General features: G+C 34.6%; 1 protein-coding gene across 5 annotated transcripts in view; it reads left to right on the plus strand.

Annotated features, from left to right (window-relative positions):
• RYR2 (ryanodine receptor 2) overlaps positions 1–15,214 on the plus strand; it is a 431,008-nt gene that overhangs the window by 190,665 nt on the left and 225,129 nt on the right. For all 5 annotated transcript variants that reach the window (XM_074896823.1, XM_074896825.1, XM_074896824.1 and 2 more), the window contains 4 exons: positions 4,063–4,137; positions 7,409–7,565; positions 12,631–12,795; positions 14,371–14,492. In XM_074896823.1, coding sequence (XP_074752924.1) covers positions 4,063–4,137; positions 7,409–7,565; positions 12,631–12,795; positions 14,371–14,492 — 519 coding nt within the window. The remainder of the gene's footprint in view (positions 1–4,062; positions 4,138–7,408; positions 7,566–12,630; positions 12,796–14,370; positions 14,493–15,214) is intronic.

The raw sequence follows: 15,214 nt of genomic DNA on the forward strand, positions 1-15,214 counted from the left end.
GGGGAGTGGGCGCAGCAAGCAAGGGGGAGGCGTTGTGTCCCACTGCTGGGCCGGGGCGCTCCGCGGCGCGGGGGTGGGGTGTGCTCTGTCCTGGTGCTGTAATCACAGCCCCAGCACCGTGAGACAAATTGGGTGGCAAGTTCCAGCTCTAATGACTGTTTATATTAAGGGGAATTAAACAGATTAACGACATAGACAGGAAAAGAATGATGTTTTCAATTTGACTTGCAGTCATAGGTGAGACAAAAAAATGACCTCATTACACCAGCTAATTAACAGGATTGAGGTTTATAGTTAGGATGAACTGAACATTCTCAAAGGTTCTGAATTCCTTATAGGTACTTTCATTTGAAATAGAAGCGGTTATTTGTACATGCTGTTATTTGTACTTTCCTCATGCATTGATGTTACTTATAATTTCATAATAAGGGTTTGTAATGCTCAGTTTTTCTCCACTGTTTGGCAAGTACTGTGTATCTTCTGTGCACCTCAACTCGAAATTTTATTTTTTCCATCCTGTCAATGTAAATCTATAGTAACTCTTTGATAGTCAAAGGATTTTTGTGCATTATTCACATGTCATTAAAAGCAATGTTTGATTTGACCTAGTAATACCAGTATCTGATATGGTTTTACCTACCAGTGTCAGTTTCAGGACGGATTAAAATGTTATGAATCATACTTCATTTTTGGCACTGAGCTGTTGACATATATAAACTTGTATATAAAAAGAAATGAGGTGCGTTCTATCAAATAATGTTTTTATGTAGAACAAGTACTAAGGAAGTTGGTTTGAGCAATCTCAGAGCAGTTTACCACATCTAATTTGATAAAAGGAATTTAAAATGTATTTTAAATTTCTTAGAATAAAAATGTATTGGTGGTCTAGATGGTCTAGATTATGAATTTGTTCAGCTGCTCTGGGGAAGTGGTTAGTGTGTATGCTGTTTTGGTAAAGGCAAAGAGACTTGTCCTTCAGTGAAGAAGAGATCTCTCTTATTCAAAGACACCTTTTCTTTACCATCTTTTCTGCAAAGATGACAATATCTAGCTAAAGACACAAGAGCTTACACTGTATTCTAGTGCTTTGTGCCAACTTGGGTTATTTGTAGCATGTGTTTTCTTTTCTGCACATACAAAGTTTTGCTGTTCATCCTTGACCCGTTTCTGGGCTTCTCCTTCTGCTTCTCTGTAAAAATCCTTGATCCTTAGCCCTCTAGTCCCCAGGTTTTTCTCAGTTTCTCTCCAGGTTGCTGTTACTTACTCTTTTGCTGAGGCTTTGCTGCTGCCTTTTTGACTTTTGTCCCAAAAGTGCTATCACTGTCTTTCTGCCTTGACTCCCTCTGTTGCTACTGTACCCGTTCATTCATATGGATATAAGAGACAATCCCAGGATCCTTTTTATTTTCTTTGGTAAACAAATGACACGCTTTTATTTAAGATTTCTTCCCTTCTACCTCTTTTTCATTTTCTCATCTTACATGACCATTCCAAGACTGATAGCTCCCATTTGAAAGAACAGAGAGACAAAATAATGGATGGTCAGTCATCTAAAAGAAAACTACTTCACCCATGAGAAGCTGCTCTTTTAAGTTCACAGTGGGAGGTTTTTTAGATGTTTAAAATTACACGGTGTAATCCAAAGCTAGCTTCAAGAGTACTCAGACTGAGAAGCTGGTGACAGCTTCTGGGTTTCCACTGTGAGAAAGAAGTTCATCCCTGAAACGTAACAAGGAACCAATTTAAAAATTAAATATTCTGATTAATTTAAGCATTAGCTTTGACCTGATTTCTCATATATTTAATGATTCGAATACTGCTGAATAAAATTGTTGAATTTTGTATTATGCACATGCAAGAATTCCAAATGCATTTTTGTCAGTGACGTTCTTATTGAAATAAGCCAGGATGTAATCAGAACGTTTCAACTTAAAAAAATCCACAACAACCCTCCCAAACCCTCCCAAACCAACTACTCACCCTCCTCACCCCCAACCCAAACAAACAAACCAGAGTGACATCTGATCTGTTATTGTTTAGATGTTACAACATAAACCCAGTCTATTAGTTGCATAACAAAATTTGAACAAATGCCTGAAGAGAAAGAGAGTGTCTGAATAAAGAAGCAGATGAATGCAAGATTGTTTGGCATTTGTATTTTACTCTACTAACAAAGATCAATTTCAATAAAAAACAAGATTGATTTTGAGTTTCATTTCCCTTTGTGAGAGAGGTATGGGAGACTTACTAATACCTGTCAGCTGCTTCTAGCACCACAACCATTGCAGCAAATAACTAAGATAATATGTGGAGAAAGTACTGGATATAAGGTCAAGGGGAGGATTTTGTATATGTTGATATATGCACCCATAACTTTTTTTTGGTTCATGGAACATGTGCCAGAGTTTCCATTTATATGAGTCATGAATATTCAGTGAGTGGTTCTCAAATTGTAGTGAGGAATATGTATTTTTTATTTTGACTTATTTTTTCACCTGTATAATTTGTCTTTATTCATTTACAATGTCTGGGAGTGTTTATTTTTCTTAATACTTTTTCGCATAGTTCAAGATGCATTTTAGCACATCTGTAGTTTCATGTATTATAAACATTACTGAGAACTATATTCTACCTCACTATTTCTTTTGGGTGTGAGCCAACTCTTTCAATGCTGGGTTTTCATCTGCGCTAAGCATTCAATCCATCTGTATTATATCCCCAGGAGAACTTTGGAAGCTAAAGTCTAGTAAATACTAGGTACCTGATTCCAAAATCATGGTCTTCAGAAAATTGCTTTTAATGAAAAATGGGAAATTTCTACAATTTCAATATTAATATTCCCTAAAGTTACACCTCTGGCTATTTTTGGCAGCGGCTGATCTTTACTGAAGATCACATTCACTCAATCCCTAAATTAGGGTTGATATAGTGCTGAGGGATATGGTGTAGTTGAGAATGGTCAGTGTTAGGTTAATGGTTGGACTAGGTGATCTTCAAGGTCTTTTCCAATCTAGATGATTCTGTGATTCTTCCAGAATCCATAAAATTAGGTCATTCTTTGGCAGTGTTTCCTGACATGCTTGATCTGACAAGCATAGTGACAGCACTCCTTTGCATAAGTGCCTGCTTTATTAATTTTCCCAAAGGAAAGGCCTAGGTTTTTAAATTCTGTCAGTGTTTTAGGGCAGAAATAAAGGTGCAGGCAGGAAGCACCCTGAAGAACGCTTGCCTAAATCTACAGTGGCAGTGCTTAATACAGACCACATTCCTCAGTGTTACTTTGAAGAGAAGCCAGGTTACCTGATCAGATGACCATAAATTTAAACCACTTTGTAGATCCAATATTGATCCCTTAACTATGTGCAGAAAAATCAAGAAAAAGAACCACAACCATTTTTTAGGTTTAATTGACTGTTTTTAAGAAGTACTTAGATTTCTGGGTATATACAGGAACTAGGGGGGTCATTACATATTAAATTTTGGAAATAGGAAGCTGTTAACATCTGAGATGTGTGAAGACTGTATCAGTGTGGTTGTGAAACATCAGGTGCTATGATAATAAAATACAGTGCCAAATAAGTGAATTTTCATAATTCAATGTGGTAAGTTGCATGGTTATTTTAATAGTATAAGCTCTGTGAAAACACTAACTTTCTTGTGAGACATATTCTGTCATCACAACTCTTTGTCATAATTTGATATTCGTTTTTTGTTAGAATCTAGAAATACTGTAATTATCAGGCTATTGATTTTTCAAAAATTATTTTTTTCCTGGATTCTCTGTTCTTAAAACACTAAGAAAGATGTCGCAGCAAACAATTTATAAATCTTGTTATGAATATCACAATAATGAATGCTAAAGACAATTAAAACAAAATTTGAGTAACTAAGTCTGAATGCTTAACTGATAAGAGCTGGTTTTGACTCTGATAACCTTTGAATCTGACAGTTGAAATAATTGTTTTGGCAGTCTTAAAATGAGGGATGCAGTTAAATGAACAAATATGATGGATTCTTCCAACAGAGCTGAGCATTTAGTCTGTGCCTTTGATTGGTTTCCAGAACTGTCCATTATGAAGGTGGTGCCGTGTCAATTCATGCTCGTTCCCTTTGGCGACTAGAGACTCTAAGAGTTGCGTAAGTAAAATCACTCTCAGAAAAAGAAGTTCATTTGGCAGGGTGTTTTTTGAGTAAGAGTGTTCCTATAAAATCAGATTGATAACTATAAAACCAGACTGATAATACTAAAATCATCTTCAGAATTACTCTATATCACTTTAATGAAAAATTAAACAACTTCCCGTAGAGAGTGCATGTTAAGACACATGCTGTGTGTGTTTTCATTATTTTTTTGAAGTTGTTATAGCTGTCAGTGAATTCACAGTTCACCTTTTTACCACATATATGTGACATAATCAGAACGTTTTCCTGAAAAAAGAATAATTCATGTGTGCCACCCCCTAACTTGTTTAAGTCATTAAAGGCAAAAAAATTACAGAAAAAATGCTACCTTACATTTTTTGAAGTCTTAGAATGATAGTAGGGAATTGCACCTTGTTTGTTAAGGTAATTGCACTGTAAAATTGTACTTAAATTCTATTGCAATATGTGCTTGTGATAAAATTTCTAGTAACTAATAAATTGCTTTTGAAAGATTAAGTCAGTGCAGCTTAGGGAAAGGTTACACTCTAATGATTTGGTTTTCTGTTTGTGCATTTTATTTAATAGGATGATGTTAAATGTCATTGATAGGGCAGTGAGATTTTTGCTTTGGACTGACATTGACCTTGAATGTGCTTAAGTGACAACAGTGAAACTGTGGAAGGGTCTCTGGCTTTTTATTTTCTTCATTGCATGTACTACCCTAATAAGCAGCAGTACTGGAGCAATGTGGGGATTTGAGAAATTATAGATTTCTGTTACAACTGTCACATATCACACTTTGACAGGTATTGTATACAGAGTTTTGAAGTGTAAACATTTAAACATATATGCCTGAGAGAAACTGTGAGAACTGTCAAAACAGTTAAGCAAAGATAGTGGTAATCTTTCTTTTTAAGAAACATGACTTTCTTACCAGGAAAAAAGCCCCAAATAAAATCCCTCCCTATATATGTGTATGATATTCTAATATCTATATACATTCACTGCTGAATTGCAAATGCTTCAGTTTGTAACAGTATATGCGTGCCTGAAGTCCTCCATCAGTTCTAGGCTTTCCCAAAATTAATGCAGGTATAATATTAATTCCGTTAATTTTATATGATTCAGAAGGAATCATTGTTTCTGAACTCTCCTCATTAGTGGAGACCTCTCATAAATTTTGCCTCTTGGAATGCCCTGCAGGAGGCCAGATACTATTATTCAGCATTGCTTTGTTTCCCAAAAGGTGACAGGAATCCTTTTCTCACATTGCAGGAAATAATTTTTAGTAGTCAGAAATGGCTTCACAAGATACTTTCTGCTCAGAGGGCTTTTCTTGTAAGTGCACATGAATTGTCCTTTTTCCTATCCTGCAGGCATGAACTAGGGTCATGCCTCAACTGCACTACGTTTATTATTTTCTTTTTTTTATGGTCCATAGCTATTGGGTCCAAGAGAAAATTGAATCAGACTAGAGAAAAGGCAGCTCACCAACATGGCCCATAATATGAAAGGTGCAGAACTGATGTGTTTTACCATATCCAGCAATACAATAGCTGAGATTCATGACCTGACTTTTTACTTAATTGGGAAGCAGAAGTTGTGCTAGAACACTGATACTTAGATGTACTTTTGTGGAATATACTGACTTTGCTGTGTAGAAGACAGGAAAAAAAAGGAATGCATTTCTAAGGTATAAAACTTCCATAATTCCTTCCTCCCCAGAGTCCTCTCCCCTCAACTTAAACAGAAGAGGCTATTTAGGTTACAAAGGAAGGGCAAAACCTCTTCATTCTTTTGGCCTCTTTAAAACCAATAACTAAAAAGATTTAGAAGTTTATTTAATAAAGTGTAATAAATCCTGTTACAAAACAGAAGCCAGGTATTGCTCTTGCAGTTTAAAAACTCCTGTACGTTAAAAATGTCTGCCAAATTGGTTTTGCATATTTTGTATACAGAATGGCCAACTCTTAAGAAGACACGCTTAAACAAATGGATATTTATATTGAATGGGTTAAGTGCTTTCATCTGCTACATGTATGTGTCAAGGAGAACGAAAATGACTTAAACCTGTGTAAGTGCTAACTCAGGGGATTTTCAGACTATTACATGAATACATACCAAATATGCGCATTAAAAATGTTCATATTTTTAAATGCTGTACCTGGAATTACTTTAAATACAAGTGAGAAGATGAAGCAATACAAAATTCTGATATGGGAGTAAGTTTATAATCAGGTTAAGTTTATAAGGATATGTTTGTATATTTCATTGATATTATGTGAACATTTGTTGATAATTTTAAGCTGTTTCAAGCCACAGTTAGCTAGAGAGTTACTAGTGTTTGTGGAAGCACATCAGAACCTTGGCAGTATGTCATAACTCCATTATGATGGGCATTTTGAAAAAATAAAATAAATATATGATTTCCTCTTCAAAAAGCAGTGTGCACATTCATCTAAAGTGTAAACTTCTGAAGATCTAAGACTGAAGAAAGTTTTGTGAAGATCCAGGAAAACATCCTAACTGTGGCACTTTTCCAATCTAAGGAATATTCGAGAAGCCTTCTGAAAAGGCTCTGTGAAATGCATCCTCCTTAGCATCCCCTACACAAGTTTATCTTTAGGAGTTAATCAGGGAGAACAGAAGAGCTGACTTTTTAGTTTAAGGCAAGAAGTTAGAAGCCTGCAACCTATATTTCAACTTGAGGAGTTCTTGGGGAGCTTAGGTAGGAAATCTTTGCCTTTCCTCATTTCCTCCTATAGAACATGAAGAATCTGGGCCAGCCTTTGCTTAATAATTTTAAAAATTTATTTCAAGACTTACATATATATATATTTATCTATTAGCTATTTTATTTTTTCCACATTATTTAAAGTGTGCTGACTGCTGAAAGGAGAGTGCTCTGGGAGAGTGAACGAAACTGGCTGCTGGTAGGTGAAATATTGGAGAGAGAACTGGCAGATCTAAGCTCTTTGTGTACAGCATAAGCCTCCTTTTCCGTAGGCGGTCTGTATCTTCTCTCAAGAGGAATTCAGTCTGAACCAAGGCAGCCCGTGCAAAGGAAGCGGTTAAGATTATTTATTAGAATGGTTTTATAGGAGATAACCACAAAGAAATAATTTTCTTGCTGATAATCCAACATTTAAATTTTATCCTTTTACCAACTAGTTGGCAATATAATTTACTTTGAAATATTGTTGCCAGTAGTTAAAATCTATGCTTAGTTTTTAAAAAAACAAACGTTTCTTATGAACTTTCTTAGGTGGAGTGGCAGCCACATTAGATGGGGACAGCCATTCAGACTAAGACATATAACAACAGGAAAATATTTAAGTCTCCTGGATGACAAGAGTCTTCTTCTTACAGACAAAGAGAAAGCGGATGTAAAATCTACGGCATTCTGTTTTCGGTCTTCCAAGGTATGGAATCAGTGCAGCATTAATAAACTAGTAGTCAGTCGTCTCTTCAGTAAGCAAGATTTAAATATTTCCTATTGCATGAATTATTGGAGCCTTCTACTTTTTCACTGATTAAAAAATCCCCAGATTTAGTATAATTAATATCTGGAAAGGTTCTTTTATCATACTTTCTTTAGTAATGCTACCTGGTTGTTTGTTTGTGGGTTGGTGGTTGTTTTTGTTGTGGTTTTTGTTGGGATTTTTGTTGTTGTTGTTGTACTGCTTGCCCACTTTTGAACGGTTTCCTCATTTCTTATTTATATTTCTGATGAACATCCCTGGTACTTCACTCCTTATATCTATTGGCTGACATACAAAAAATTTATAGTGTTGTGGGTTATTTAAATTAAATTGGAAAATCGGGATTTTTTTCATCAGATACTTTACTGTAGTCCAATTTAAAGTTACCATAGTTTGAATTTTCATTTGTCACCTTCAGTAAGCATTTCAGGTTCAGAACAGTACTTTGTGTAGTGGTTAAACAGTTTAAAATAATAAATGATGATAAATTCTTTAATATCCTTTCAGTGCTCATACCTTTCACCTGCAGCATGATGTTGCTGAAAATTTTCCAATAATGATGTTGTTTTTTAAAAAATGTGTCTTCTTATATTTATAGAAATAATAAGCAGAATTATTCAGTAACTTCTCTGTAGCATTTACTTCATATATTTTTAGACTACTTGGTAAGATAAGAAGTGAGTATATACCTGAAAGCAGGTATATAGACTTTTGCGCTCTGATAACAGACTTTAGTTCAGGTGATTGTTTTGAGACCCCCACATTTTTTAATTTTTTTTTTTTTAAGCAGTTCTAAAAACCATAGAAATACTTAAATGTTTTAGGACAATGCAGTGCAATTATACCGAGGATTCCTGTTGCAGGTACTACAGAATCAACAGTTATTCTCCTTTGAAATAGAGACACAAAATAACTTATTCACTTATACTCAAGATGGAGTCTTCAGCAGGGGTTACTCCAAAAAGAGTGAAACAATATACTGTGCTCTACTGTTACATGGATTATTGAGTCCAAAAAATACTTGAGGGCAAGAATTGCTAGCAATACAGAGAGTATCTTTTGTTGATATGAAGAAGGTGATTCATCTCTAAGTAGCATATGCATAAGTGTTTTGGAGACTAGACAATGTTGTATTTGAAGTTTCTTCTTTTTTTTTTTTTTTTTTTTACAACCTGAATTTGAAAGTCTTATTTGGAATTATTTTGAGAATTTATATTTTGAGGTGGTTTGGTTCTACCATGCTCCAAATAAAAAGTGAACGTTTTTTGATTTAGTTGTTGTTAAGTGACCAAACCTATTCTATGCTGAGCAGAGAAGAGATAAAAGGTTTTGGGACATGTAGAAACATGATGGTAATCAATTATTGAAGTAACATGAGGGTATTTTAAGAGGGGTCTATAGGCCAGTCAGCACATGACAGATTATTTATGTATCTTACTGATATATAAATATGGATTTTCAAAGAAATTGGAAGTTTGGAAGATTGTATTTAATGTTAATTTTGTTGATATCAATGTTCATTGTAACTAAAGACTTACTTGGACGGAATTATGGAGATGCCACAGGGGAGGAGTATGTGGTTTGCTCTTCATTGCCGAGGATGAATCTAGTCTCCTGCTTAGGGCTTCTTAAAGGAGTGTCATGTTTCACTTCATTAGGATACAGGTATTAAACATTTTTAAATGCCTTCCCCCTCTGGAAAAGTGCATTAAATAAATATTTCAAAGCAGAGAAGCTAAGCAGCTTTAGGGGGTCTCTTTTCCTCTGAGCATGTATGGACAAACCATCCAACCTTTCGCTTGTGTTGTTGCATATAGTTAGCTTAAAATAATTATTCTTGGATAAGAGACAGACCCTAATCTTCTCTGTTGACTACAGAGTGTTAATAGTTGGGAGTATGTTAAGTGGCTAGATCTTTCTTACAGCAATTTCATTCCTTTTATGCCACAGTCATACGTTTCAGGTAGTAGAAGGAAGAATTATGAAGATGTCACTTGTGCTATGGATAAGTTAGCTCTAAATAAGCAAAGCAAGATATGGGGGAAGAATACCCTTATTTGCAGTGTTAAAGACTCAGTTTCTTCAGGCATGTGAGTAGATGATAATTTCAATTTCCAAATGAAAAGCAGCTTTCATATTTGCAGAGAAAATATTGAAAATGTGTCCCCTGTAAATCTGAAGATTCAGATGCAAATGTAAATGTGCAACATTTATTGTTCTAATACTGTTTGTAAGGGCCTTACCCATAATATTAACACATTAGCTTGCCACAGTACTGCATTTAAAAAACAAGTGAAGAGAACCAGAAAGCTGAAGTTTTTTTAAGATGTCTTATATGAAGCAGAATACTTCTCTCAGATGCTCAAAGTAACACACACACACACACATGCTCCCTCTCTCAGAATCTTCTCATGTTTATTTTGCAGGAAAGAGCTCAATTCAATGTGATTGAATTCAGTCTGGGCTCTAAACCTGCACACTTAGTTGTTAGTGTACTTACCTACTTATGTAGGTAAGGACAGAGATCTTGTTTGGCAAATTGTTGGCACTGCAGTTTTTATGCTAAGTAAATTTAACATTAATTTGAACTGAAATGAAGATTTCAATATCAAACCCCTTCCATTTCTGTTGTAGTCAGTAGATTTTAAGGAAGGTACAGATTAATTTTGAAATTAATAATCCCTCATGCTTTTGACAGTGCTTTATGAGAAAATTTATGAATTCATATATTCATATTTTAAGAAATTGGTTGCGAGGAGGAAGACTTGGAAAAAAAAAATCTTACAATGTAGAAGCACAGTATGTTCACACAATCTTCTAGTTATGAAGATAATTCAAAAGACTGGAGCTTGAAATCAGGCTGTCATTTCTTCATATGATAGCAGAACCTAATTTATTTTTTCCTGTATCATCATTTCTGTGCAATGTCCTATTATAAGTAGCTTTTCAATTTCCAGCTGTTACTACATTCAGGTTATTTGTGCTAGCTTTTGAAAGAATTGAATACAACTTTTAGAGAAATGATATGAACAAAATAATGCATTAATAATGAAATAGAAACATTCAGTCACTTGGTAATTGGCATCAGATGTATTAAAAAATCAGTTATTATCATGTATCAATGGATGAGATTTTAGTAAGAATTTCGGTACTTAAGGAATCAGGCATTTACAAGACAGTGAAATTATCATCTGTATCCAGAAACTGTTTAATAATCTGAATTGATGGATATATTCTATCTGGAAATTTAATGTTTTAAAAAGTAATATTAAGAATTTCACCTGAGTATTTTTTTTTCTTTTTTAAGTGCTACAAAATGCATTCATAATTTTAGGGTGAGAATCTAGTTACATGACATCTTCCTTTACTTAATAAATGCTTTTAAAAATCCTTTAATAAATTAGAGACTGGTTTTTGTTCATTTCAAAAACCCAATCTTTGTCATCGTTTACTGTGAATCTGTCTCTCCAGATTGTGAAGGTGCATGTGTATTGCAGTAATCATTCTCCTAATGTTTCCTGGTTGTAGTAGGATAGAACACTTAGAAGTTTTGGTCTCATTATTTGTAACAGTACTCCTCAGAACTGAAAGAAGTGGCTTGTCTTATACTGCTGATCAAGAGAAGCAGAGAAGCTGTATTTGCTTAAGGGGACCATTTTGCACCCCAAACATACGGCCTAGAATAGACCTGAAATTTGCACAGATGATTTTTTGAACAGTGGTGAAAATTAAGCAGCAGCTTATCTATTTTTGTGTGTGCATATATAGAAGCAGAATGCAGTGAGTTACTGAACCGGTGAACCTGCCTGCACAGCTGAAGCTGTGAAAGGGAGAGCAAAACTGTAGTATTGCAGTAGTTTCAGCTTCAGCTGCAACAATTGCAATGTATTCCCTGTCTTCCCAGAATGATGAATAGCTTCTGTGTCAATAACTTGATCACATGAATCAGAACTAATGTGTCAAAGTGGTTTTGTTTACTCTCAGTGGAGATTTTTGCCTAAAGTGGAGCTAGTGGTGACAGCCTCAGTAACAGGCAGATCCAACTCGCTGTGAAGAAGGTCAAAGTCTTATGAGAAGTTTTGGTCGTAACTACAATAACATCCTTCCTACAGTTAACAAGATATATAGTGATCTTTTGTAACATGTTTTTTCCATACTTACCTTTGGATTTAACAACTAGGGCAGAAGAGAAGTATATCAATCAGTTGAACTGTACGCTTTTGGAGAGATTAAATGGATGTGCTGTCAGGAAGCAGGTCACATAGGCTGTTTGTTTTATAAACTGATGTCTATGGGGAAGGTGTTGATTTTTAGAAGAGCTAGATACTGTGGAACACCTCAGATTACAAACTGTAGTATTGTTTGGGATACTAAATTTCCTCTCCTGAAATGACTGCTGTCTGCATAGGATGCCAGCTGGTCATGCCATTCTTCTTTTACAGCACATCAACAGGCCAGTCATAAACACACAGAAATAGATTTATTTTCTCAGGAAATACTGAGCCCATTGTTGGGCAGTAATGAGTAGTGGCAGGTTAAAGGCCATCTCTCTGTGACAGTTAGAAATAAATTCTAGGGAGGTGCTCATCTTTTCCAGACTGGAAAAAAAACCAACCAAAAATCTTCAAGAAAAAGCTTCTGGAGATTAATGCCTGGTTCAGCTAAGGGATTCATTGTGTTTGGTGTGGTTTTGTAAGCTTTTATGTTTCAATAATAACATATACTAACAATTATGATCCTAGTTTCTTCCTAGGCAGGTGAAATGAATACACCTGTTTTTCCTAATGTAATAAGCTGGGCTTCTGTGTGGATGGGATCTCTCTCTCCATCTTTTCCCTAGATGTTTAACTAGAAGTTACACTTTCACCATTTTTATACAATTTTCTTTAAAAAGGATCTCAAGTATTCTTTTAGGTCCTGGACAATTGCCTAATATTCAATATTTTATGCAAATATTAACATGTTGGTTATTGTTCTTGTATACATTTTTTGCCTCCTTCTTCAGGAAAAGTTGGACATAGGGACAAGAAAAGAGGTAGATGGAATGGGAGCACCTGAAATAAAATACGGGGATTCAATATGCTTCATACAACATGTAGATACAGGCTTATGGCTTACGTACCAGTCTGCTGATGCAAAGTCTGTAAGAATGGGTTCTGTGCAGCGGAAGGTAAGACTGTAAATAGGAATTCATTTTGTTCAGTCACAGTCTGATAGGGTAGAGGGGAAATGAAGGGAAGTATAGGAGATGGCTAATTTCTGGGTTTCAAATATTTTAAGCATGTCTCTGTTTCATTGTGAAAGTTTTTGGTTTTTTTCAGTCACATACTGGAAAGTTATGTGATGTACTGAATTCTTAACCTGAAAGCCAAAGTGCATGTGTTAGCCTGTAGACATTAACCCACAAACATTGATATATCTGGATATACTTGATGTCAAAACTAAAATATTAGTAATAACCTGTAGAATATGCTAAAATCCCATTATACAATGTGCTGTAGTTTGGGTTAAGCAGGCTTTTAGTTCAAAGTCTTTTCTTTCCATGTTGTGAGGATGTTACTTTTGGCCTGGAATGGTCAAGTCTTGAGCCTTGAGGGATTTCTTCTTTTAAAGAATAGCCATGACCAAGCAGAATGCTAGCACAGCACAATAAAGTAGGAAAAAGATTCTTCTACAACTTAACGCATCTTCTGGAAGCTACATTTGTGTTAGTGTTTATTCTAAATGTGTGCAGGGATTATTTCTCAGCAATGAAAAAAGCCTTCTTTTTCCATACTGTAGTATTTTCTATGACTGTTTTACATGCCAGAACTACAAATCTAGAGCAACATCTGGTATACTTTCAAGGTCGTGCCTTCGAGTTTTTTATCTCTCTCTATAAAAAAAATACGTAAAATCTGTCTGTATCATATATGTGTGTGTATATATATATACACACACACATATACGTATTCTATTTTATGTAAAAATAATACATATGTAGGAAGCAGTGTTTATATATATGTAAAATTTTAGGGTTTATAATACATTAATAGAAATGTTTATTAATATTTGTGTGTGTGATAATAATTGCAATACTTAAATAATTCTAAAAGAATTAAAAATACGATACGTTATTGAATAATTTAGTGATGTAAGTAATATAAATATTTTGTGTGTGTATGAAAAAAACATTTTTACCTGAGCTAGTTTAAAATATTTATGTAGATTGGATCGAATATCTTCAGAGCCATGCTAACTAAATATGAAAACCTGTTAGTTATTGGTAGTGACTCAAGCTGTAGTCAGAAAGGAGGGCCAGTAACATACTTGGAAATCAGAATCAGTAAAGAATACCTGTTTTGATCTTGTCCGTACTTTAGGGATCTGCTGCTGTGTAAGGGAAGTCTTTTTAAGGTTGACAAAACCAAACAACAAACAAACCTCTTTAGATTATTTTTTTTTTTAATAATATACATATTTTACAGAAGCTGTGACTTTGAGATTATTATGTCACTGAACCTGCTGGCTCAGAACAAACAAACCTCTTTAGATTTTTTTTTTTTTTAATAATATACATATTTTACAGAAGCTGTGACTTTGAGATTATTATGTCACTGAACCTGCTGGCTCAGCACAAGTGTGTCTGTGGGACACGAGAAAGTAAAACAAGAGATTAACAGGTTTTAATTTTTTTTTTTTTTTTTTTTTTTGGTATGTAACTTCATAATGTGTGACTTCATAAAATGTGGCTTCATAATTGCAGGCAATAATGCACCATGAAGGTCATATGGATGATGGTTTAACATTGTCCAGATCTCAGAATGAAGAATCCCGTACAGCACGTGTCATCCGTAGTACAGTCTTCCTTTTCAACAGGTTTATCAGGTGCGTTTTTAAAATGAACTTTTCATCCCTTTTAACTTCCTCTTTTGTTTTATTCAAAGTGGCCATTAACACAACAGTGAACAATTTAATTCTCAGACAAAACAGATGAATACTCTCAAACCAGACTTTATGCCAATTCTTTGTGTTATCAGCAGAAATGTATCTTGAGAGGTATTGTTCAATTTCTTTATCTTCTAATATCACTATCGACCTTGATTTGAATGTATAAACATACTGAAAATGAAACAAACCATGACATGGAGATTTTTCCTTGCCAAAATTTGCTGTAAGTCATGCAGTGTATCATTTAGCTCTTTATTTTCTAAGTATGGTTTTTTAAAGTGCTTTTTCTTGCAAAACCTGGAAGAAGGAGATAACTGTATACCTCAAAACTGTACAAGACATAAATGTACTGAGGAGATTAATGGTCTCAAGGAAAAGCTTTTCTTAAAAGTATGAAATTACACCTTCATTCTACCCTACCATTACTTTTCTTATTTGTTGCCTTTTAATGCTACTTGTTTCTTTTCATGTTTTGCAACATATGAAATGTTTTATTTATACTATTTTAGCCATTTAAATATACTGCCAGATTTATGCAATTTGCTTTTATCTTCCTACTCTAAATGTCCTCCTAAATAACACTGATAAAATGCTAATTCTCAAATGTTTGCGACTTCAGTAATGAAAGGCCCCTCTCATCAGTGTAGCTGGCATTAGAA

Source organism: Athene noctua, chromosome 1 (genome assembly GCF_965140245.1).
Source record: "Athene noctua chromosome 1, bAthNoc1.hap1.1, whole genome shotgun sequence".
In the NCBI taxonomy this organism is placed as follows: Eukaryota; Metazoa; Chordata; class Aves; order Strigiformes; family Strigidae; genus Athene; species Athene noctua.